The following is a 26,475-nucleotide window of genomic DNA, read 5'->3' as shown; positions in this document are numbered from 1 at the left end:
TGGTCATGCCTCTCTTTATGCACCCAAGCATCCTTCTGGCTTTGGCCATAGCTTGTTCTACCTGTTTGAAAGCTTTAAGGTCATCAGACAGAATCACCCCCAAGCCCCGCTCTTCCTTCGCACACTGAAGCACTTCACCCCCTATACTGTACCATTCCCTTGGATTTTTGCAACCCAAGTGCATGATCCTGCATTTTTTGGGATTAAACCTTAGTTGCCAAATATTGGTCCATTCCTCTAGCTTCGCTAGGTCCTTCCTCATGTCATTCACACCCTCCAGGGTGTCCACCCTGTTGCAGAGTTTAGTATCATCCGCAAAGAGACAAACCTTACCAGAAAGCCCATCCGCAATATTGCTCACAAAGACGTTAAAAAGAGCCGGCCCTAGGACCGATCCCTGCGGTACTCCACTGACGACATCCTTTTCTTCACAGCAAGCTACATTTACCACTACCTTCTGTCTCCTACCAGTCCTGAAGGGTTAGAAGACGAACAGCATCAAAAGCAGGTCCAGTCAGGAGAGACGGCACAAGCATCGCCTAGCCTGCAATGTGTCCTGAAAGGCTATTAAACGAACATCACCAAAAGCAGGTCCAGGCGGGAGATTGACCACACTGTCCCCTGTGCCATCCACCACCCCGGAGGCGGAAGAAGGAGGCAAAGGGCTCTTCAGTCCGAGAGACTCGCATCCATGACCACCACCATCCACTGCAGAGGCGCCAAGGAATCCCTTCCACAGGGAGGAATTGCGGAGCCACCAGTTAATGTGCAGCCGTGCCGAGAACAGCCATGGAAGAAGGCTACAGTTCAAACAACAGCCCAAAGTCTGGGAAGAAAGGGGCCAGACAGTGAGGCAGGGACCCAGGCCACCAGGTATGCCCCTAAAGTTAGCACAGAGCCCAAACACCACCTAAACTCAACTGGCCAAAAGGCCGAGGAGCAGGCCCAAGAGACGAATCCAGGAGATGCAGAGACACCGCCTACCACCTGCTAGAGATAGAGATATACTGAAGTGAAGGAGGAGCTGACCGTCTGGTATCACTGCATTCAGCTTTGTAATCTTCATCTCCACCTGCTGGTAAGATGGGCATAACCCACCAGTTCCTGGATTCCTTCAGATGCGGCCAGACTCATATTTACATAAGTACATAAGTACATAAGTAATGCCATACTGGGAAAAGACCAAGGGTCCATCGAGCCCAGCATCCTGTCCACGACAGCGGCCAATCCAGGCCAAGGGCACCTGGCAAGCTTCCCAAACGTACAAACATTCTATACATGTTATTCCTGGAATTTTGGATTTTTCCAAGTCCGTTTAGTAGCGGTTTATGGACTTGTCCTTTAGGAAACCGTCCAACCCCTTTTTAAACTCTGCTAAGCTAACCGCCTTCACCACTTTCTCCGGCAACGAATTCCAGAGTTTAATTACATGTTGGGTGAAGAAAAATTTTCTCCGATTTGTTTTAAATTTACTACACTGTAGTTTCATTGCATGCCCCCTAGTCCTAGTATTTTTGGAAAGCATGAACAGAAGCTTCACATCCACCTGTTCCACTCCACTCATTATTTTATATACCTCTATCATGTCTCCCCTCAGCCGTCTCTTCTCCAAGCTGTATAGCCCTAGCCTCCTTAGTCTTTCTTCATAGGGAAGTCGTCCCATCCCCGCTATCATTTTAGTCGCCCTTCGCTGCACCTTTTCCAATTCTACTATATCTTTCTTGAGATGCGGCGACCAGAATTGAACACAATACTCAAGGTGCGGTCGCACCATGGAGCGATACAACGGCATTATAACATCCTCACACCTGTTTTCCATACCTTTCCTAATAATACCCAACATTCTATTCGCTTTCTTAGCCGCAGCAGCACACTGAGCAGAAGGTTTCAGTGTGTTATCGACGACGACACCCAGATCCCTTTCTTGGTCCGTAACTCCTAACGTGGAACCTTGCATGACGTAGCTATAATTCGGGTTCTTTTTTCCCACATGCATCACCTTGCACTTGCTCACATTAAACATCATCTGCCATTTAGCCGCCCAGTCTCCCAGTCTCGTAATGTCCTCTTGTAATTTTTCACAATCCTGTCGTGATTTAACGACTTTGAATAACTTTGTGTCATCAGCAAATTTAATTACCTCGCTAGTTACTCCCATCTCTAAATCATTTATAAATATATTAAAAAGCAGCGGTCCTAGCACGGACCCCTGAGGAACCCCACTAACTACCCTTCTCCATTGTGAATACTGCCCATTTAACCCCACTCTCTGTTTCCTATCCTTCAACCAGTTTTTAATCCACAATAGGACATTTCCTCCTATCCCATGACCCTCCAATTTCCTCTGTAGCCTTTCATGAGGTACCTTGTCAAACGCCTTTTGAAAATCCAGATACACAATATCAACCGACTCCCCTTTGTCCACATGTTTGTTCACTCCTTCAAAGAATTGAAGTAAATTGGTCAGGCAAGATTTCCCCACACAAAAGCCATACTGACTTGGTCTCAGTAATCCATGTCCTCGGATGTGCTCTGTAATTTTGTTTTTAATAATAGCCTCTACCATTTTCCCAGGCACCGACGTCAGACTCACCGGTCTATAATTTCCCGGATCTCCCCTGGAGCCTTTTTTGGCAAAACAAATTAAGAAAGTGACACTCCCCTCAGAGAGAAACTACATTGGCTCCCAATCAGAGAACGCATCACGTTCAAGATCTATACCCTGATTGACAAGATTATTCATGGAGATGCTCCAGTCTACATGTCAAATCTCATAGATCTACCACCCAGGAACTCTAAAAAATCATCTCGTACACTCTTGAATCTCCACTTCCCCAGCTGCAAAGGACTAAAATATAAACTGACACATGCATCCAGCTTCTCCTACATAGGTACGCAGCTATGGAATGCACTACCAACTGCTTTGAAAAAAATGCACGACCAATTCAACTTTCGGAAATCCTTGAAGACCCACCTCTTTAATAGAATATACCATAACGATCCATCATTTGAACATTAGTACATTGCCGAGTTTACCGGTTGTTCCAACATTGATATCTTTATACATGATGTTTTTATATACTATGCTTCCCTTATTCTTATGAAATTTATAACTATATATGCCATTCTGCCGTGGTGACCCTACGACGGAGCAATGTAAGTCACATTGAGCTTGCAAATGTGGGATAAAAATGCAAAAAATAAATAAATTCATCTGCTGCATACGCTAAGGAAAAGGACAATACAGTCAAATGTACATTTCAAATTCACTTTTCACTTTTATTTGGAATTAAAAAAAAAAAAAACCACACATCTAAGCGATTCACAATTCAATAATTAGGCTGGGAGGAGAAAGGAATGGAAACAAGAGAACTGGTTACAATGGAACATTATAAGGGAGGAGCAGGGGTGCTAAGATTAACTAGCTCAGCTCGATACATAAGGAAGTTACAAATGGCTGAACAAAATAAAATGATAAATTTACCATCTATATATATAAAAGGCAACCCCAACGTTCTGAAGCCTCCACGGAAGTTGAGGCGCCCAAGATATCCGGTGTGCCCTGGAGTGTCTGCACCGCCCTCGCGTCAAAACGTCATGACGTGTCAAAACGTCATGACGTCGAGGGCGGAGCTATTGACACTCGAGGGCCGAAACGGCCCACAGCGAACAAGGCAAGCAGCTTCGAGGGACGGAGGGAGGGGGCCCCTTGCTAGCGCCCGTTTCATTCCGCTCAGAAACGGGCATTTTTTCCTAGTATATTATAATGTTGTAAGTTCTTATTTTGAAGCTGCAATTGGAGTCAGTACATTTTTACCAACTCTGAATCCAAAGCCCTACGTGAAATGGCCTCCTGGTGAATGTGGGGACAAAGATTGCATTTGGCTTGAAGAATGCAAGGGACAAGAACATAGGATCTGTAAGATAGAGGAAAAGATAGTACATGGAATGGATGGGCAGACAAGATAGGCCATATGATTTTATCTGTATCATTTTCTATAGGCTCCTTTTACAAAGCAATGCTACCAATTAACAAGTGCTGAATGGAAAGAAACCCATGGGAACTGAACGGGCTTCATCACATTCAGCGCACTGTTAATTGGTAGCGCTGCTTTGTAAAAGGAGCCCTATATTTCTAACATGGGCCATCTGAATACCACAGTGAATGCCCTCTCTCTCAGAAACGTGGTCATAAAAGATTTACAAAAGTGGCGATAGGGAAGAAGCTGGAAACTACAGGCCGGTAAGCCTCACCTCGGTTATTGAGAAAGTAATGGAAGCGATGCTGAAGGAAAGGATAGTGAATTTCCTGGAAACCAATAAGTTGCAAGATCCGAGACAACATGGTTCTACCAGAAGGAAATCGTGCCAAACGAATCTCATTGAATTCTTTGATTGGGTAACTGCAGAATTGAATCATTGACGTGCTATAGACGTAATCTACTTAGATTTTAGCAAAGCTTTTGACACAGTCCCCCACAGGAGGCTCTTAAATAAACTCGATGGGCTGAAGATAGGTCCCGAAGTGGTGAACTGGATTAGGAACTGGTTGACGGACAGACGACAGAGGGTGGTGGTAAATGGAGTTCGCTCGGAGGAGGGAAAGGTGAGTAGTGGAGTGCCTCAGGGATCGGTGCTGGGGCCAATTCTGTTCAATATATTTGTGAGTGACATTGCCGAAGGGTTAGAAGGTAAAGTTTGCCTATTTGCAGATGATACTAAGATTTGTAACAGAGTGGACACCCAGGAGGGAGTGGAAAACATGAAAAAAAGATCTGCGGAAGCTAGAAGAATGGTCTAAGGTTTGGCAATTAAAATTCAATGCGAAGAAATGCAAAGTGATGCACCTAGGGAGTAGAAACCCACGAGAGACGTTTGTGTTAGGCAGTGAGAGTCTGATATGTACTGAGGGGGAGAGGGATCTTGGGGTGATAGTATCCGAGGATCTGAAGGCGACGAAACAGTGTGACAAGGTGGTGGCCGTAGCAAGAAGGTTGTTGGGCTGTATAGAGAGAGGTGTGACCAGCAGAAGAAAGGAAGTGTTGATGCCCCTGTATAAGTCGTTGGTGAGGCCCCACCTGGAGTATTGTGTTCAGTTTTGGAGGCCGTATCTTGCTAAGGATGTAAAAAAAATGGAAGCGGTGCAAAGAAAAGCTACGAGAATGGTATGGGATTTGTGTTTGAAGACGTATGAGGAGAGACTTGCTGACCTGCACATGTATACCCTGGAGGAAAGGAGGAACAGGGGTGATATGTGATACAGACATTCAAATATTTGAAAGGTATTAATCCGCAAACAAATCTTTTCCGGAGATGGGACGGCAGTAGAACAAGAGGACACGAAATGAGACTGAAGGGGGGCAGACTCAAGAAAAATGTCAGGAAGTATTTTTTCACAGAGAGAGTGGTGGATGCTTGGAATGCCCTCCCGCGGGAGGTGGTGGAGAAGATAACGGTAACGGAATTCAAACATGCATGGGATATACATAAAGGAATCCTGTGCAGAAGGAATGGATCCTCAGAAGCTTAGCCGACATTGGGTGGTGGAGCCGGTGGGGGGAAGAGGGGTTGGTGGTGGGGAGGCGAAGATAGTGGTGGGCAGACTTATACGGTCTGTGCCCTGAAAAAGACAGGTACAAATCAAGGTAAGGTATACACATGAGTTTATCTTGTTGGGCAGACTGGATGGACCGTGCGGGTCTTTTTCTGCCGTCATCTACTATGTTATTTAAAAGTGAATTGAAGAAAAATAAGCACTGTCATTTTAATCACCTTCACTTTCTGAAATTCTAGTCCTAAAATAAAACAACTATTCTCCTTCAGCATTTATTAGATTGAATCTAAGGAAGTAAAAACTTGCATTCTTTCCAAATAAACATAGTTATAAATAAACAGCTAAAATTAAATCATCAACCATAGTAGGAGAAGGAAAAATCAGTGGAGGCGGTTGTTAAATATTTAATTTTGTGCAATGAAACAAATAGCTTGCCAACAAAACAGTGCCAAAAATCTGGGAGTAGAGAAAGCTTATTTCTGGGCTTCATTTCAAAGCATGCTCAGTGTGGCTACCATATTCTGTGAGATCAGCAAATGCAAAGGACTGACATACTGAACTGCTATGGATTTACAGCCTGACTCACTGACACAGACTACTGTGGATTCTTTTGGATTCGTAATAAGTAAATGAAAACCTTTATTAGAGGAACTAAATCTACAATCTTTTTGAGAAAACTTACGGAAAGAAACAAAATACATAAAGCCCACACCCACGGTTCAACAATGCTTCAATATAGCCACTCTGAATTCTCATCCCCTGTACTCTCACCACACTCATACCTCTACTCACAGAAAATGTATGCCTTTATGCTTTCTTGTTGTATGTACTGCCCTTTTAGTTTTCCGTTGTTCCCCCAATGTTTAACTGCTCTTTTCCATTGTTATATTCCTAAATGATACTCTGAGTTTGTCTCGCCTAACTCCTCACAATGTAATCCATAACTGAGTAGTAACAAACTGTATTTCTATCACTCACAACTTATTGTAAGCCACACTGAGCCTGCAAAAAGGTGGGAAAATGTGGGATACAAATGCAATAAAATAAATAAATATATATATATAAAGATTAAGGTATATACAATGGTTAGCACATATACAGTGATTAGCTAAAGAATCATTACATCACTGGTCTCTACATCTAAGCAGTGCAAAGAGTTCTTAGATCAGGAAAGGAAGCAATACATTATATACATACAACATCACTGGTCTCCAATATCCAGGCCCTTATCATCAGCTGGGGGGGGGGGGCCTGTTACAGCGAAAGCCAGGAGCTTTTTTTTTAGACCAGGAACAGATCCTCTGCGCAGTCCGTATGTTACTCACAGATGAGCTCCCACTCTGCTGTGACAAGCACTCCCTTTTTATTAGGCTCTGAGCCCATGTCCAGAGCTAAGGAAAGCTACAGAATGCTTCTAAGGAAAATTACAGAATACTGCTCTGCTTAGCTCTGTGGGAACGTGATCACATGCTTTCCCAAGCCCAGGTGGCCAAGCTGGACTTCTGAAAACAAATGCCATCCTCCCCTTCACATATCAAATTAGTTAGAGCTGTCTCTTATCTTCTGCATTCCAACTTGTTTTTTGTATTTACAAGAAAAGTTACTTTCGGTCAAAGACAGAGTTGAAAAACAATCTTTTAAAATTCACTTCCACTACACATACCCAGAGCTTTGATCCTGAAATTGGCCTATACACCTTTATATATATATTCACTATCACATAGAAACATAGTAGATGACGGCAGATAAAGACCTGTACGGTCCATCCAGTCTGCCCAACAAGATAAACTCATATGTGCTACTTTATATGTATACCTGACCTTGATTTATCCTTGCCATTTTCAGGACACAGACTATAGAAGTCTGCCCAGCACTAGCCCCGCCTCCCACCACCGGCTCTGCCACCCAATCTCTGCTAAGCTTCCGAGGATCCATTCCTTCTGAACAGGATTCCTTTATGTTTAATCCCATGCATTTCTGAATTCCGTTACCGTTTTCATCTCCACCACCTCCCGCGGGAGGGCATTCAAAGTATCCACCACTCTCACTGTGAAAAAATACTTCCTGACATTTTTCTTGAGTCTGCCCCCCCCCCCCCCCTCAACCTCATTTCATGTCCTCTCTAGTTTAACTCTAATTAAACTAACATTGATGCAGATGTCGTGTTGTTATTATGTAAAGCATAACTATAGCATGGCTATCATGTAAAGCATGAATTCAGCAAATATGAAACATAGGCCAGCTGATATTCATCTGGCAGTGGCCCGCCGTTTTAAGCAACTTTCTCCACAGACAGCAGGATTACAATCCCTAAGCACTGATCATGAGGGTTCTTGCCAGGTACTTGTGACCTGGATTGGCCACTGTAGGAAACAGGATGGGCTTGATGGAGAATCAGTCTGTTCCAGTATGGCAATGCTTATAGTCTTATGAGGCTTACACTGAGAGGACCACTGCATATAGCCAGAGCCACACACATTGCACAGGTTTTCAGCTCTGGAAGTGCTGTTCCATCCAGGCACCATTAGATCACACCCAATTGTTGCTGTCCTGGAGAACATAAGAATAGCCATACTGGGTTAGACCAATGGTCCATCAAGCCCAGTATCCTGTTTTCCAAACAGTGGCCAAGCCAGGTCACAAGTACCTGGCAGAAACCCAAATCGTGGCAACATCTATACTACAAATCCCAAGGCAAGCAGCTGCTTCCTCATGTCTGTCTCAATAGCAGAGTATGGATGTTTCATTCGGGAATTTGTTCAGTAAGTGGATTCAGCTATCTGTCTAAATCAAGACTTTCCAAATGTTTCGTGTCTAGTAATTTGGCTGAGTTTGACATACTTCTGGATACATTTCTAGAGTACGGGTTCTCAACACAATCCTTAGGACACACCCAGCCAGTCAGATTTTCCGAATATGCACAATCAATACGCATGAGATAATGTATACAAATCCCTCTCATCCATATTCATTGTGGATATCCTGAAACCTGACTGGTTGGGTGTGTCCTAAGGATTGTGTTGAGAACCCGTACTCTAGAAATGTATCCAGAAGTATGTCAAACTCAGCCAAATTACTAGACACGACCACAGTTTGTAGCAACAAATTCCATAGTTTTATTATACATTGACTGAAAACAAACTTGCTAAAATTACTTTTAGATCTGATACTACCTTACTGCTCCCTAGTACACTGCATTCAGCCCTCTCCTAGAAGCACACCTAACCTGTCACCTTTCTGGATTACCACAATGAATATATAAGAAACTGATTTGTATTCAATGGAAACAAAATGTATACAAATCAATCTCAAATAGCAATGGTTCCCAAGGCCTGGTCCTGGAGGCACCCCAGCCAGTCAGGTTTTCAGAATATCTACAATGGATACTCATGAGACAGAAATGCATACAGATCTCTCTCATGAATACTCATTGTGGTTATCCTGAAAACCTGACTGGTTGGGGTGCCTCCAGGACCAGGTTTAGGAACCACTGTCATATGGAAAAGTTATGTTTTACCGGATAACTTTCTTTCCTTTAGTCCTATCAGACCAGTCCAAACCAATGGGTTGTGCTCATCTACCAATGAATGGAGACAGAGTATGAAAATAGTTCTCAAGTGATTTTGTCCCTTACAGTGGCGTACCAAGGGGGGGGGCGGTCCGCCCCGGGTGCACGCCGGTGGGGGGATGCCGCGCGCCTGCCGGCTCTTCGTTTTCATGCTCCCTCTGCCCCGGAACAGGTTACTTCCTGTTCCGGGGCAAAGGGAGCATGAAAACGAAGAGCCGGCAGGCGCGCGGCACCCACCCCCCAGCGGCGTGCACCCGGGGGGGTTCTTTCGCCGGGGGATCGCGCTGCACACGGGGGGGGGGGGGCGCTGCACCTGGGGGGCAGGGCGCATCAGCGATCCGCCCTGGGTGTCAGCCCCCACCCAGGAACGCCACTGGTCCCTTAAGGCTATCATGCTGCATAGAATGTTTAGTATTTCGAAAATGCAAACAATGGTGCTCAAATTTCACCTGGTGGCCAATACTGAGACCAAATGTCTCAATCCAGTCAGAGTGGAACAGTCGCAGGAGTGGAAGAGACTGAAGCATGAAAATGATACTGTCTTGTAAAACATGTTGTTTTTATTGTGCATCTAGCATAAATAAGTCCCAGCCAAGTGAACAACACAGGCTGTGTTTCGGCTAAACTGCCTTCATCAGGAGTCATCTGCTGGTCGAACAATAAAAACATATTTTACACGACAGTATCATGTTGATGCTTTAGTCTCTTCCACTTCTGTGACTATTTCGCTCGGATTGTTTTGTGGAAGCCTTTGGTTTTCTTTTGTGCCTTGGACTTCAGTCCAGGCAGAACCTTACCAGCCATTGCAGCATATACTCTACTGATATGCAGATATTTCACTGAGTCAGGAGACAATGGTGCTCATTTTCAAAGCACGTAGACTTACAAAGTTTCAAAGGTTACTATGGAACCTTTGTAAGTCTCAGTGCTTTGAAAATGTGCCTCAATATATAATAGGTTAGGAAACTTCAAAGTAGAATCAGTGATATCTGAAAAATATAGCTTGTAACTAAAAGAAACATCAACCAGGGAGGGATTCTAGACTGATCTGATAGGACTAAAGGAAATAAAGTTAAAAGACATAACTCTTCCTTCCATAGCATCCTATCAGACCTTTCCAGACCAATGGGATGTAGCAAAGCAGAGTCTAAAACATAGGGCGGGACTAAAAGATTGAAACACTCAAAAAGAGAGAAACTGGAATAGCCTTAGAAATCCTTCCCAGCAAAACCCAGTAGAAAGAACCAAGACCAAATCAGAAGGACGCTGGAAACACAAAGGGTATGAAGAGTAGAAGAAGTGAGTAGAACAGAAAATAGCATCGATAGACAATGGAAGAAATGCATAAAGCAAGACACAAACCCAACTGGTGATTTTTCTTGAATGGGTCTTTGAAGGCAACAGCCTAAGACCAAAGCACATCTATAAAGGGAATACTGTAACTAGAAAAGAAGTCCTGAAGAAGCTGAATAGCCAAAGAAGGAAAAACAAGAAAAAAAGCTATCGGGAGCTGAAAAGCCACTGTGCTTCCCTGCCTACATCTGTGATAACCAGGAAAATCACTTGACCATCACTTGACCCTACCTGTCCCTCCAATTACTGCCCCAATCTCCCTCCTACCCTTCCTCTCCAAAATACTTCAGCGTGCCATTCACAGCCGCTGCCTTGATTTTCTCTCCTCTCATGCTATCCTCGATCCACTTCAATCCGGTTTTCGCCCTCTACACTCGACAGAAACAGCACTCTCTAAAGTCTGTAATGACCTGTTCCTTGCCAAATCCAGAGGCCGCTACTCCATCCTCATCCTCCTCGATCTATCCGCCGCTTTTGAGACTGTCAATCATGATTTACTTCTTGCCACACTGTCCTCATTTGGGTTCCAGGGCTCTGTCCTCTTCTGGTTCTCCTCCTAACTCTCCCACCGCACCTTCAGAGTCCACTCTCATGGATCCTCCTCCACCCCCATCCCGCTATCTGTTAGTGTTCCCCAGGGATCTGTCCTTGGACCCTTTCTCTTCTCAATCTACACCTCTACCCTGGGCTCCCTGATCTCATATCATGGTTTCCAGTATCATCTCTATGCTGATGACACCCAGCTGTATCTCTCCACACCAGACATCACCGTATCAGCCTGCTTATCCGACATTGCTGCCTGGATGTCCAACCACCACCTCAAACTGAACATGTCCAAGACCGAGCTCATCGTCTTTCCACCAAAACCCGCTTCTCCTCTTCCTCCACTTTCTATCTCAGTTGATAAGACTGCTTCAACTTTTTGACATCATGCCATCTTTTATCATAAAACCTCCTTGGGTTAGGCACTGACAGGAATGGCAACTTAAAAAAAAATCACCAGCAATCTGCACCAGCCCGAATGACCTCTCTCTTGCCCAACTTGGCCTGTTCCCTCCCACCTCCCACCAATATTAAAAAAAAAAAAAAAACCACCACCACAATAAATCTCTGATGTCTAGTGGCCCTTGCACCCCCACCCCAAAGTGACTGGTACCAGCCCAGCACAACTCACCTCTTCCCAAAAGGACGGACCATCACCCTCCCATTAAAAGGCTGCCTTGGTGTCTGGTGGCACTCCTCCCCACCCCGACCCTCCTGACCCATCCCCACACCCAGACCCTTCCCATCCCCCCAAACCCACCCAACGTACCTAAAGAAGCAGAAGTGATGCCCACTTGCTCCTCAATATAGAACAGGAGAAGTTCTCTACGATGACGAATCACAGAAGGCAAAAGTAGAGGCTAAACAAAGACGATTCACCACTGGAGACGTGAGTCCAACAGTCTTTATTATATCAATGATAACGACCCGACAACACACATACAAGTAGGACTCCTCATTTTGCATTCACTACTTGGTGTATTTATTGACCCCTGATGCAGACGCTTTTTATCGTCAAAACACGGCCTGTGTCGGGTCGTTATCACTGATATAATAAAGACTGTTGGACTCACGTCTCCAGTGGTGAATCGTCTTTGTTTAGGCCCACTCGCTCCTGCCTCCAGCACTTGAAAAATGACAGCACCTTGTCCTGCGCAGTGCATCCTGAGGTCCTGGCTGGGGCCTGCTGCCATATAAGGGTATATTCCCTTATATGGTAGGATGAACTGCACAAAGCAAGATGCTGCCATTTTTCAAGATTGTGGTGCCAGAAGCAGGTGCAAGTGGGCATCACTCTTGCATCTCCTGCTAGGTACATCAGGTGGGTTCAGATGGGCTGGAGGGGCATTAGTGGGGGGTAGAAGGGTGCCACTAGACACCAGGGATTTTTTTTTCTACAAGAGGCAAGGGGTTTGGGTCCAGGAGGAGGAAGGCCACCAGACCACGGGAGAAATCTTTAAAATGATCCCCTGGGCATATTGGTGAAGGCAATATGCCCCAGCCCAAGAAAATGGCATCTGTCACCACTACTACCCATGAAGAGGACGTCAAATGCATCCCTTTCTATAAGTTGGCAGTGAGAAGTCACCAGCTCATGCTGCTTCTTGCCTGTACTGCCCAACAGAGATGCAGACTGTACTCCTGAAACACCAGGGACCACCAACTCAACAGCGACTGCTGCAATGGCTACATGTGTGCCTTTGCCCAAGGCACCACTTCAAGGGTCGCTGTCATGGACCTCAATACCTGATCAGAATCCCACGTGCATGGCCATGGCCATGGCATCTGCACCAGCAGCCACCAAATCTGGCCTTCAATCTTGCATAGTGTCTGCTCCAACAGAAACACCAGGCCCTGCACTGTATTGAAGTGAACCCCCAGATACACCAATGTCTGGGTTGGCATCAGGTGGCTCTTGGGAAACTTGATCACCCACCTCAGGGATTGCAACAGCACAATTACCCTTGAGGTGGGGAGACAATATTCCTGCTCCGATGCTGCCCTGATCAACCAACTGTCGAGGTAGGGATGCACCCTGATCACTTCCTTGTGCAGAAACACCACCATCATTTTCAAAGAAGTCCGAGGAGCAGAAGCCAGGCCAAAGGGCATGTCCTAAAATTGAAAGTGGCACCCCAGGACTGCAAAGTGAAGAAAACGCTAATGCGGAGGCCAGATAAGAATATGCAAATATGTCTCCTTGAGATCCAAAGCTGAAAAGCTCCCCGACTATACCGCCACAAGAACAAAGTGGAGCATCCTCATGCAGACATGCTTGACCCGCAAAAACCAATTCACTTTCTTAAGGTCCAGCACCAGACGATGAGAGCTGCCCTTCTTTAAGACCATGAAATAAATTGGAGTATCAGCCCTGTCCAATCTCGTGGAGCGGCACTGGGATTATAGTTCTCAGGTTTAGAGCAACCAGAGAAAGGAGGCCACTGCCAATCACTTCGAAGTAGCACTGCACAAGGACTAAGAAAAAAAGTCTCTGATAGGAGAGGAGAACTCTAACTTGTAGCCTTCTCTGATAATCTCTAAGACCCACTGGTCCGTGGTAACCTTGGCCCACTCTTCGTAAGAGAGAGACAGCTGCTCCCTCATGCTGAGTTCGGAAGAGTAGACCGGCGTCCCATCATTTGTCGGTCTCAAAGGACAGATTCTGTTGATATCTGGGCCTCAAATTAACCCGAGGAGCACCCTGGCTGATACCACCTTGCCTCCTGGAGATGGGGCCACACCACCCCTGACCACAGGGGAGCTCTTGGCTTGTCTTTCGGCAACCGCTGAATCTGAGAGTCCCCCAAATCCTCACCAAACAGAAGCTTGCCTTGAAAAGGCAAATTGGTGAGGTGCTGCTTGGAAGCTACATTCGCCGCCCAATGGCGAAGCCAAGGTAAGCACCAACCTGTGACTGCCAAGGCCATCTGCTTGCGGTAGCACACACTACATCATAAAGCGATTCTGCCAGATCTGCCTCCATATGGGGGAAGGCCGTCAACAGATAGAGCCAGACTCCGAGTACGTCTCCGTCTCTTGCTGAAGTCAACTGAGACATGCCTGAGCCATGTAGGAACTACAAGCAGCCGCCAGGAGGGAAAGCACCTGGGTGGTGGAAGCCATAGTGTTAACTGGCTTGGATTATTGTAATACTGTCTATCTAGTGTTACCTGTAACTTGTATTCACTCTTTGCAAATTGTACAAAATTCAGCGGTGCGTCTTGTTTTTGGTCTGTTGAAATTTGATCATATTTCAACATACTTAAAGCGGTTGAAGTGCCTACCAGTTGCATTTAGGGTAAAATTTAAATTGCTGATGCCAGTTCACCATGTTTTGTTTCATGACACTGCTGTATATTTGAAGAATGTTATTCAGTGATATGTTCCACAGAGACAGTTGTAGTTAATGAATGCTGGAAATTTAGTTGTGCCCCCCTTGAATCACTTTCGACTGGCTGTGACCTTTCTCTTCCCAAAGACTGCTTCATAACAATCCATCATAAATTCTACCTCCTAGTATCATCCATTATCTTTTATAGTCTCATGCATTAATCCAATAGTAGATTTGCTTTTGTCTCACCTAGAATATAAAACGCACTGAACCCTGGAAACAGGATGTCAGCGGTATACAACAACTGATTTGAATTGAAAAGGATCCATTTTGATTGCTAGACCTTTTGAACAGAGTAGTTTGCCAGCTGGACTGAAACATGAGACTCATTTGTTGGTGTCGGTGCTTCTTAGCTTTCGACCGATGCTCCTCCTCGGTTCCGATGTCGAAGGACCGGACTGATCCCCAAAAAGTTTCTCTCTCTGGGCTTCTCGAGCCAATTGAGTCCTTTTCTTCATACGAAGACAAAGGACACAATGAGCTGGGCTATGGTCGGGCCCAAGGCACTGGATACACCAGGAATGGGTATCTGTGCCCGAGATGGTCCGGTTAAACCAAGCACAACATTTGAAGCTGCTGGGAGTCTTCAATGACATTGAAGGAAAAGCTGCACTGGTGAAATCAAATGGCTCAATTGTGCTGAGAAAAAAGGCACAAGAAAGGAGAGACCCGACCGCACGCCCTAAAAGGCCGCTATCAAAAAGAAAGGAAACTAACACGGACAACAAAACTAAGGAAAAAATAAAGGGAAAATCTTTTTCTTTTCAACAGAACTAAATGAAAAGAACAAAAGAAGTGAAAAACACGCTTCAAAAAATTAAGAAGGTTCTTCCCTAGACGTGGAGCCACAGAAAAAGCTGTTGCTCTTCGCGCAGAAGAAAGAAACTGAGGTACGCACTCACGCAGTGGGCGGGAAGTCAGTCCGCACATGCATGGTGCATCGCTGCACGCACACCAGAAGGCTCTGGCAAATCCTTTTGTTTTTTGCTATATTTTTATGCCGATTCCCAGGTCGGCGCGGATCAACGACCCACGTGTGAGAATATTTCAGCCTGCTTGTCCTCAAAGAAAAAAATTTCCTCAAGAGGAAGCACCTATTCATCAATTGTCCTCTTCTGTACCTTTTCTAGATGCACTATGTATGCCCTTTTTGGCATGGAGTGACCAGAAACTCACAAAGCACGGCATTTTGTTTGTAAAACTAATTTATAAATCCATACTATTCTAATTACCAAACTGTACATATTTTTCTCTGGCCTGAGTTACTTTCAAGCTCTTGCTATAGTAACTTTGAGATCTTCTGCTTGAGTTTTTCTTCCCCATGTGCAATTACTACATACAATAGTTATGATAAAAATCGAGTACTATTTGATTGCCTGCTTACTCACTTTTATGAAACTCCTTTTGTAGTTATTCCTCATCAGAACTTGGGTTCTATTTTCTTTAATTAAGTTTATATTATCTGTATCTTTTGCTACCTCTCTGTGTATTTCCTTTTCCAGATCATTCATGATTAATCTGGGTAGTACTTATCCTGTTATCCTGTTCCACAGTGAAAAATTAACATTTAGTCCTATATTTATTTCTTGTCTTTTTTTTTTTTTTGCTTTACAAAATGAGTTTTCTTTTTCCCTTTATGCAGTCTCAGGAGCATTTCACCCTTCCTCTCCCACACTGCTCCCATCCCCCCACTCTCCACAGTCTCTGCTCCTCCTATTGCTCTGTCCCCCCACCCTCGTCTGCCCCCCATTGTCCCTTGCTCTCACTAAGTCTGTGCCCCTATTTCCCCTTCCCCCACTCTCCAGAGTCTCCGCTCCCCTATAGCTGACCTTCCCCACTCAGTAGTCTATTCCCCTATTGCCCCTCCCCAGTCTCTCTGCTCCCCATATTGCTCTTCTCCCCCACTCCCCAGTCTCTCTTCCTCTATTGTCCTGCCGCCACACTCTCCACAGATGGTACCCCAATGCCCTGCCCCCACTTTCCAGTCTTTGTTCCCCTATTGCCTCCTCCCCCACTCTGCAGTCTCTGTTCCCCTATTGCCTCCTCCCCCACTCCAAAGTCTCTGTTCCGCAGGTGCCTTCTCCCCCATTCTGCTGTTCCTTTATTGCCTCTGCCCCCACTCTCCAGAGGCTGTTCCACTATTGTCCCCTCCCCAATTCTCTCGAGACTCTGTTCCACTATTGTTCCCTCCCCCATTCTCCAGAGGCTCTGTTCCACTATTGCCCCCTCCTCCAATCTCCAGAGGCTCTGATCCCCTATTGCCCCTCCCCCATTCTCCTGACTGTACAACTATTGCCCCTCCCCCAATCTCCAGAGGCTCTGTTCCCCTATTGCCCCTCCCCATTCTCCAGAGGCTCTATTCCACTATTGCCCCTCCCCCATTCTCCAGAGACTCTGTTCCACTATTGCCCCGCCCCATAATCCTGAGACTCTGTTCCACTACACTACTGTCCCCTCCCCCATTCTCCAGACTGTTCCACTATTGCCCCTCCCCCAATCTCCAGAGACTCTGTTCCACTATTGCCCCTCCCCCATTCTCCAGACTCTGTTCCCCTATTGCCCCTCCCCCATTCTCCAGAGACTCTGTTCCCCTATTGCCCCTCCCCCATTCTCCAGAGACTCTGTTCCCCTATTGCCCCTCCCCATTCTCCTGAGACTCTGTTCCACTACACTACTGTCCCCTCCCCCATTCTCCAGACTGTTCCACTATTGCCCCTCCCCCAATCTCCAGAGGCTCTGTTCCCCTATTGCCCCTCCCCCAATCTCCTGAGACTCTGTTCCCCTAATGCCCCTCCCCCATTCTCCTGAGACTCTGTTCCACTATTGCCCCTCCCCCATTCTCGACTCTGTTCCCCTATTGCCCCTCCCCCAATCTCCTGAGACTCTGTTCCCCTATTGCCCCTCCCCCAATCTCCAGAGACTCTGTTCCCCTATTGCCCTGCCCCCATTCTCCTGAGACTCTGTTCCCCTATTGCCCCTCCCACAATCTCCAGAGACTCTGTTCCCCTAATGCCCCTCCCCCATTCTCCAGAGACTCTGTTCCCCTATTGCCCCTCCCCCATTCTCCAGAGACTCTGTTCCCCTATTGTCCCTCCCCCATTCTCCAGAGATTCTGTTCCCCTATTGCCCCTCCCCCATTCTCCAGAGACTCTGTTCCCCTAATGCCCCTCCCCCATTCTCCAGAGACTCTGTTCCCCTAATGCCCCTCCCCCATTCTCCAGACTCTGTTCCCCTATTGCCCCTCCCCCAATCTCCTGAGACTCTGTTCCCCTATTGCCCCTCCCCATTCTCCTGAGACTCTGTTCCACTACACTACTGTCCCTTCCCCCATTCTCCAGACTCTGTTCCCATATTGCCCCTCCCCATTCTCCAGAGACTCTGTTCCCCTATTGCCCCTCCCCTATTCTCCAGAGACTCTGTTCCCCTATTGCCCCTCCCCATTCTCCTGAGACTCTGTTCCACTACACTACTGTCCCCTCCCCCATTCTCCAGACTCTGTTCCACTATTGCCCCTCCCCCAATCTCCAGAGGCTCTGTTCCCCTATTGCCCCTCCCCCAATCTCCAGAGACTCTGTTCCACTATTGCCCCTCCCCCATTCTCCAGACTCTGTTCCCCTATTGCCCCTCCCCCATTCTCCAGAGACTCTGTTCCCCTATTGCCCCTCCCCATTCTCCTGAGACTCTGTTCCACTACACTACTGTCCCCTCCCCCATTCTCCAGACTGTTCCACTATTGCCCCTCCCCCAATCTCCAGAGGCTCTGTTCCCCTATTGCCCCTCCCCCAATCTCCTGAGACTCTGTTCCCCTAATGCCCCTCCCCCATTCTCCTGAGACTCTGTTCCACTATTGCCCCTCCCCCATTCTCGACTCTGTTCCCCTATTGCCCCTCCCCCAATCTCCTGAGACTCTGTTCCCCTATTGCCCCTCCCACAATCTCCAGAGACTCTGTTCCCCTAATGCCCCTCCCCCATTCTCCAGAGACTCTGTTCCCCTATTGCCCCTCCCCCAATCTCCTGAGACTCTGTTCCCCTATTGCCCCTCCCACAATCTCCAGAGACTCTGTTCCCCTAATGCCCCTCCCCCATTCTCCAGACTCTGTTCCCCTATTGCCCCTCCCCCATTCTCCAGAGACTCTGTTCCCCTATTGCCCCTCCCCCATTCTCCAGAGACTCTGTTCCCCTATTGCCCCTCCCCATTCTCCTGAGACTCTGTTCCACTACACTACTGTCCCCTCCCCCATTCTCCAGACTGTTCCACTATTGCCCCTCCCCCAATCTCCAGAGGCTCTGTTCCCCTATTGCCCCTCCCCCAATCTCCTGAGACTCTGTTCCCCTAATGCCCCTCCCCCATTCTCCTGAGACTCTGTTCCACTATTGCCCCTCCCCCATTCTCGACTCTGTTCCCCTATTGCCCCTCCCCCAATCTCCTGAGACTCTGTTCCCCTATTGCCCCTCCCCCAATCTCCAGAGACTCTGTTCCCCTATTGCCCTGCCCCCATTCTCCTGAGACTCTGTTCCCCTATTGCCCCTCCCACAATCTCCAGAGACTCTGTTCCCCTAATGCCCCTCCCCCATTCTCCAGAGACTCTGTTCCCCTATTGCCCCTCCCCCATTCTCCAGAGACTCTGTTCCCCTATTGTCCCTCTCCCATTCTCCAGAGATTCTGTTCCCCTATTGCCCCTCCCCCATTCTCCAGAGACTCTGTTCCCCTAATGCCCCTCCCCCATTCTCCAGAGACTCTGTTCCCCTAATGCCCCTCCCCCATTCTCCAGACTCTGTTCCCCTATTGCCCCTCCCCCAATCTCCTGAGACTCTGTTCCCCTATTGCCCCTCCCCATTCTCCTGAGACTCTGTTCCACTACACTACTGTCCCTTCCCCCATTCTCCAGACTCTGTTCCCATATTGCCCCTCCCCCATTCTCCAGAGACTCTGTTCCCCTATTGCCCCTCCCCTATTCTCCAGAGACTCTGTTCCCCTATTGCCCCTCCCCATTCTCCTGAGACTCTGTTCCACTACACTACTGTCCCCTCCCCCATTCTCCAGACTCTGTTCCACTATTGCCCCTCCCCCAATCTCCAGAGGCTGTTCCCCTATTGCCCCTCCCCCAATCTCCAGAGACTCTGTTCCACTATTGCCCCTCCCCCATTCTCCAGACTCTGTTCCCCTATTGCCCCTCCCCCATTCTCCAGAGACTCTGTTCCCCTATTGCCCCTCCCCCATTCTCCAGAGACTCTGTTCCCCTATTGCCCCTCCCCATTCTCCTGAGACTCTGTTCCACTACACTACTGTCCCCTCCCCCATTCTCCAGACTGTTCCACTATTGCCCCTCCCCCAATCTCCAGAGGCTCTGTTCCCCTATTGCCCCTCCCCCAATCTCCTGAGACTCTGTTCCCCTAATGCCCCTCCCCCATTCTCCTGAGACTCTGTTCCACTATTGCCCCTCCCCCATTCTCGACTCTGTTCCCCTATTGCCCCTCCCCCAATCTCCTGAGACTCTGTTCCCCTATTGCCCCTCCCACAATCTCCAGAGACTCTGTTCCCCTAATGCCCCTCCCCCATTCTCCAGAGACTCTGTTCCCCTATTGCCCCTCCCCCATTCTCCAGAGACTCTGTTCCCCTATTGTCCCTCCCCCATTCTCCAGAGATTCTGTTCCCCTATTGCCCCTCCCCCATTCTCCAGAGACTCTGTTCCCCTAATGCCCCTCCCCCATTCTCCAGAGACTCTGTTCCCCTAATGCCCCTCCCCCATTCTCCAGACTCTGTTCCCCTATTGCCCCTCCCCCAATCTCCTGAGACTCTGTTCCCCTATTGCCCCTCCCCATTCTCCTGAGACTCTGTTCCACTACACTACTGTCCCTTCCCCCATTCTCCAGACTCTGTTCCCATATTGCCCCTCCCCCATTCTCCAGAGACTCTGTTCCCCTATTGCCCCTCCCCTATTCTCCAGAGACTCTGTTCCCCTATTGCCCCTCCCCATTCTCCTGAGACTCTGTTCCACTACACTACTGTCCCCTCCCCCATTCTCCAGACTCTGTTCCACTATTGCCCCTCCCCCAATCTCCAGAGGCTCTGTTCCCCTATTGCCCCTCCCCCAATCTCCTGAGACTCTGTTCTCCTAATGCCCCTCCCCCATTCTCCTGAGACTCTGTTCCACTATTGCCCCTCCCCCATTCTCGACTCTGTTCCCCTATTGCCCCTCCCCCAATCTCCTGAGACTCTGTTCCCCTATTGCCCCTCCCCAATCTCCAGAGACTCTGTTCCCCTATTGCCCCGCTCCCATTCTCCTGAGACTCTGTTCCACTATTGCCCCTCCCACAATCTCCAGACTCTGTTCCCCTAATGCCCCTCCCCCATTCTCCAGAGACTCTGTTCCCCTATTGCCCCTCCCCCATTCTCCAGAGACTCTGTTCCCCTATTGTCCCTCCCCCATTCTCCAGAGATTCTGTTACCCTATTGCCCCTCCCCATTCTCCAGAGACTCTGTTCCCCTAATGCCCCTCCCCCATTCTCCAGAGACTCTGTTCCCCTAATGCCCCTCCCCCATTCTCCAGACTCTGTTCCCCTATTGCCCCTCCCCCAATCTCCTGAGACTCTGTTCCCCTATTGCCCCTCCCCCATTCTCCAGAGACTCTGTTCCCCTATTGCCCCTCCCCCAATCTCCTGAGACTCTGTTCCCCTATTGCCCCTCCCCCAAACTCCAGAGACTCTGTTCCCCTAATGCCCCTCCCCCATTCTCCAGAGACTGTTCCCCTAATGCCCCTCCCCCATTCTCCAGATGCTCTGTTCCCCTATTGCCCCTCCCCCAATCTCCTGAGACTCTGTTCCCCTATTGCCCCTCCCCCATTCTCCAGAGGCTCTGTTCCCCTATTGCCCCTCCCCCATTCTCGAGGCTCTGTTCCCTTATTGCCCCTCCCCCATTCTCCAGAGACTCTGTTTCCCTATTGCCCCTCCCCCATTCTCCTGTCTCTGTTCCCCTATTGCCCCTCCCCTAATCTCCAGACTCTGTTCCCCTATTGCCCCTCCCCCATTCTCCAGAGGCTCTGTTCCCCTATTGCCCCTCCCCCATTCTCCAGAGGCTCTGTTCCCCTATTGCCCCTCCCCCATTCTCCAGAGGCTCTGTTCCCCTATTGCCCCTCCCCCATTCTCCAGAGACTCTGTTCCCCTATTGCCCCTCCCCATTCTCCTGAGACTCTGTTCCCCTATTGCCCCTCCATCATTCTCCAGACTCTGTTTCCCTACTGCCCCTCCCCCATTCTCCTGTCTCTGTTCCCCTATTGCCCCTCCCCATTCTCCTGAGACTCTGTTCCCCTATTGCCCCTCCCCCATTCTCCAGAGACTCTGTTTCCCTATTGCCCCTCCCCCATTCTCCTGTCTCTGTTCCCCTATTGCCCCTCCCCATTCTCCTCTGTTCCCCTATTGCCCCTCCCCCATTCTCCAGAGACTCTGTTCCCCTATTGCCCCGCCCCCATTCTCCTGAGACTCTGTTTCACTACACTACTGTCCTCCATTCTCCTGAGGCTCTGTTCCCCTATTGCCCCTCCCCCATTCTCCAGAGGCTCTGTTCCCCTATTGCCCCTCCCCCATTCTCCTGAGGCTGTTCCCCTATTGCCCCTCCCCCATTCTCCTGAGGCTGTTCCCCTATTGCCCCTCCCCCATTCTCCAGAGACTCTGTTCCACTATTGCCCCTCCCCCATTCTCCTGAGACTCTGTTTCACTACACTACTGTCCCCCATTCTCCTGAGGCTCTGTTACCCCTATTGCCCCCTCCCCCAATCTCCAGAGGTTCTGTTCCCCTATTGCCCCGCCCCCATTCTCCTGTTCCACTAATGCCCCTCCCCCATTCTCCAGAGACTCTGTTCCCCTATTGCCCCTCCCCCATTCTCCAGAGGTTCTGTTCCCCTATTGCCCCGCCCCCATTCTCCAGAGACTCTGTTCCACTATTGCCCCGCCCCCATTCTCCTGAGACTGTTTCCCTATTGCCCCTCCCCCAATCTCCTGAGACTCTGTTCCCCTATTGCCCCTCCCCCATTCTCCAGAGGCTCTGTTCCCCTATTGCCCCTCCCCCATTCTCCAGAGGCTCAGTTCCACTATTGCCCCCTCCCCCAATCTCCAGAGGTTCTGTTCCCCTATTGCCCCGCCCCCATTCTCCTGAGACTCTGTTCCACTAATGCCCCTCCCCCATTCTCCAGAGACTCTGTTCCCCTATTGCCCCTCCCCCATTCTCCAGAGACTCTGTTCCACTATTGCCCCGCCCCCATTCTCCTGAGACTGTTTCCCTATTGCCCCTCCCCCAATCTCCTGAGACTCTGTTCCCCTATTGCCCCTCCCCCATTCTCCAGAGGCTCTGTTCCCCTATTGCCCCTCCCCCATTCTCGAGGCTCTGTTCCCTTATTGCCCCTCCCCCATTCTCCAGAGACTCTGTTTCCCTATTGCCCCTCCCCCATTCTCCTGTCTCTGTTCCCCTATTGCCCCTCCCCTAATCTCCAGACTCTGTTCCCCTATTGCCCCTCCCCCATTCTCCAGAGGCTCTGTTCCCCTATTGCCCCTCCCCCATTCTCCAGAGGCTCTGTTCCCCTATTGCCCCTCCCCCATTCTCCAGAGGCTCTGTTCCCCTATTGCCCCTCCCCCATTCTCCAGAGACTCTGTTCCCCTATTGCCCCTCCCCATTCTCCTGAGACTCTGTTCCCCTATTGCCCCTCCATCATTCTCCAGACTCTGTTTCCCTACTGCCCCTCCCCCATTCTCCTGTCTCTGTTCCCCTATTGCCCCTCCCCATTCTCCTGAGACTCTGTTCCCCTATTGCCCCTCCCCCATTCTCCAGAGACTCTGTTTCCCTATTGCCCCTCCCCCATTCTCCTGTCTCTGTTCCCCTATTGCCCCTCCCCATTCTCCTCTGTTCCCCTATTGCCCCTCCCCCATTCTCCAGAGACTCTGTTCCCCTATTGCCCCGCCCCCATTCTCCTGAGACTCTGTTTCACTACACTACTGTCCTCCATTCTCCTGAGGCTCTGTTCCCCTATTGCCCCTCCCCCATTCTCCAGAGGCTCTGTTCCCCTATTGCCCCTCCCCCATTCTCCTGAGGCTGTTCCCCTATTGCCCCTCCCCCATTCTCCTGAGGCTGTTCCCCTATTGCCCCTCCCCCATTCTCCAGAGACTCTGTTCCACTATTGCCCCTCCCCCATTCTCCTGAGACTCTGTTTCACTACACTACTGTCCCCCATTCTCCTGAGGCTCTGTTACCCCTATTGCCCCCTCCCCCAATCTCCAGAGGTTCTGTTCCCCTATTGCCCCGCCCCCATTCTCCTGTTCCACTAATGCCCCTCCCCCATTCTCCAGAGACTCTGTTCCCCTATTGCCCCTCCCCCATTCTCCAGAGGTTCTGTTCCCCTATTGCCCCGCCCCCATTCTCCAGAGACTCTGTTCCACTATTGCCCCGCCCCCATTCTCCTGAGACTGTTTCCCTATTGCCCCTCCCCCAATCTCCTGAGACTCTGTTCCCCTATTGCCCCTCCCCCATTCTCCAGAGGCTCTGTTCCCCTATTGCCCCTCCCCCATTCTCCAGAGGCTCAGTTCCACTATTGCCCCCTCCCCCAATCTCCAGAGGTTCTGTTCCCCTATTGCCCCGCCCCCATTCTCCTGAGACTCTGTTCCACTAATGCCCCTCCCCCATTCTCCAGAGACTCTGTTCCCCTATTGCCCCTCCCCCATTCTCCAGAGACTCTGTTCCACTATTGCCCCGCCCCCATTCTCCTGAGACTGTTTCCCTATTGCCCCTCCCCCAATCTCCTGAGACTCTGTTCCCCTATTGCCCCTCCCCCATTCTCCAGAGGCTCAGTTCCACTATTGCCCCCTCCCCCAATCTCCAGAGGTTCTGTTCCCCTATTGCCCCGCCCCCATTCTCCTGTTCCACTAATGCCCCTCCCCCATTCTCCAGAGACTCTGTTCCCCTATTGCCCCTCCCCCATTCTCCAGAGGCTCTGTTCCCCTATTGCCCCTCCCCCATTCTCCAGAGACTCTGTTCCCCTATTGCCCCTCCCCATTCTCCTGAGACTCTGTTCCCAATAAACTGCCTCCCTCTTAGTCTTTTCCCCGCCTACCGCTCCTCAGAGTCACCGTTCCGCTATGGCCCACGCCCCCTCCTCCTCGCTTACCTGTAGTAGGACAGCAAGCCGTTGCTAAGCACGCACCAGCGCCGCTGATAGCCCTTCAGGTAATTGGTCCACTTGAAGAGCCAACCCTTGTAGGTGTCGGAGGCCGGAGCCGTCCCGGCGCCTTTGCTGCCTTCGCTCATGCCCACCTCGCGCGCTCCCTGCTGCTGACAGCAGTGACAGCCAGGCCCCGGCGCGAGGAAGCAGAACACCCCGCGCAAGCAACGAACGCTCACGCGCTCTCCATACACAGCAGTACCCAACGCTGGGGAGCCGGAGTCGCCGGCACGTGACGTGAGGAGGGACTCGGGGAAGCCGGAGGATTCGGCTGTCAGAGAACAAGAGCAGAACTCCAGAGCAGCGTCACTGGCCGCGCGGCGCCAGTCACTGTCTCGTGCTTAGACAGGGCGAGAAGGACTGCGTACGTAGCTCCTGCTTGTTCTATAAGGACAGTCCAGCAAATCCCCGTAGAGAGAGCGCTTGTGACAACTGTCACATGAAAAGGGCGTGACCAAGTAGATTCACAACATCCGTGTCACTGTCACGTGCCTTCGGGGGTTTATAAAGCAGGGGGCGGAGCCTGGAGGGGGTTTTCCTGGAGAACGTTGGTGGATCCTGGCTGCAACGATTCGCTGGTTCTAGGCTGGGTGGGTGGGTGGGAGGGAGGGAGTTCTCCTGGAATTCTGATATTCAGTGGTTCTGTGCTGGGTATGGGTTCTGCTGGGATTCGGGCAAACTGTGGTTCTGTGTGGGTTCTGCTGAGATTCGGGTTCCTGGGTGCGGGTTTTGCTGGGATTCACCAGTGGTTGTGTTTGCTGCTTCTGGTGGGATTCGGGTTACTGTGTGTTGGGACAGGTTCTGCTGGGATTCAGGTATCCGGTGGTTGTGTTTGTGAGTTCCGCTGTGATTCAGGTATCCTGGGTCCAGGTTCTGCTGAGATTTGGCTATCCTGCATGCGGGTTCTGCATGGATTCGTGTATCTTGGGTGCGGGTTCTGCTGGGATTCACCAGTGGTTGTGTTTGCTGGTTCTGGTGGGATTCGGGTTACTGTGTGTTGGGAGCAGGTTCTGCTGGGATTCAGGTATCCGGTGGTTGTTTTTGCGAGTTCCGCTGTGATTCAGGTATCCTGGGTCCAGGTTCTGCTGAGATTTGGCTATCCTGCATGCGGGTTCTGCTGGGATTCGTGTATCTTGGGTGCGGGTTCTGCTGGGATTCTGGTATTCAGTGGTTCTGTGCTGGGTATGGGTTCTGCAGGGATTCGGGTAAACTGTGGTTCTGTGTGGGTTCTGCTGAGATTCTGGTTCCTGGGTGCGGGTTCTTTTGGAATTCGGGTATCCTGAATGCAGGTTCTGCTGGGATTCACCAGTGGTTGTGTTTGCTGGTTCTGGTGGGATTCGGGTTACTGTGTGTTGGGACAGGTTCTGCTGGGATTTAGTTATCCTGTGGTTGTGTGCTAGATGTGGGTTCTGCTGGGATTCAGGTATCCGGTGGTTGTGTTTGTGAGTTCCGCTGTGATTCAGGTATCCTGGGTCCAGGTTCTGCTGAGATTTGGCTATCCTGCATGCGGGTTCTGCATGGATTCGTGTATCTTGGGTGCGGGTTCTGCTGGGATTCTGGTATCCCGTGGTTATGTGCTGGGTGTGTGTTCTGCTTGATTCAGGTATCCTGTGGTTGTGTGTGGGTTCTGTTGAGATTTGGCTATCCTGAGTACAGGTTCTGCTGGAATTGAGGTATCCTGGTTGTGGGTTCTGCTGGGATTCGGGTATCTTGGGTGCGGATTCTGCTGGGATTTAGTTATCCTGTGGTTGTGTGCTGGATGCGGGTTCTGCTGGGATTCGGGTATCCGGTGATTGTATTTGCAGGTTCTATGTGCTGGGTGCGGGTTCTGCTGGGATTCAGGTATCCTGGATGCGGGTTC

The 26,475-nt window shown here is 49.6% G+C and overlaps 1 protein-coding gene across 1 annotated transcript in view; it reads right to left on the bottom strand.

Annotated features, from left to right (window-relative positions):
- Positions 1-25,034, bottom strand: part of LOC115479653 (oxysterol-binding protein 2-like) — a 378,141-nt gene extending 353,107 nt beyond the window's left edge. The window contains exon 1 of the mRNA XM_030217714.1: positions 24,561-25,034. Coding sequence (XP_030073574.1) covers positions 24,561-24,700 — 140 coding nt within the window. The 5' untranslated portion in view covers positions 24,701-25,034. The remainder of the gene's footprint in view (positions 1-24,560) is intronic.
- Between the last annotated feature and the right edge of the window lie 1,441 nt (positions 25,035-26,475).

The sequence above is a fragment of the Microcaecilia unicolor genome, chromosome 11 (genome assembly GCF_901765095.1).
Source record: "Microcaecilia unicolor chromosome 11, aMicUni1.1, whole genome shotgun sequence".
Taxonomy (NCBI): domain Eukaryota; kingdom Metazoa; phylum Chordata; class Amphibia; order Gymnophiona; family Siphonopidae; genus Microcaecilia; species Microcaecilia unicolor.
This window is presented reverse-complemented; position numbering and strand designations above follow the sequence as displayed.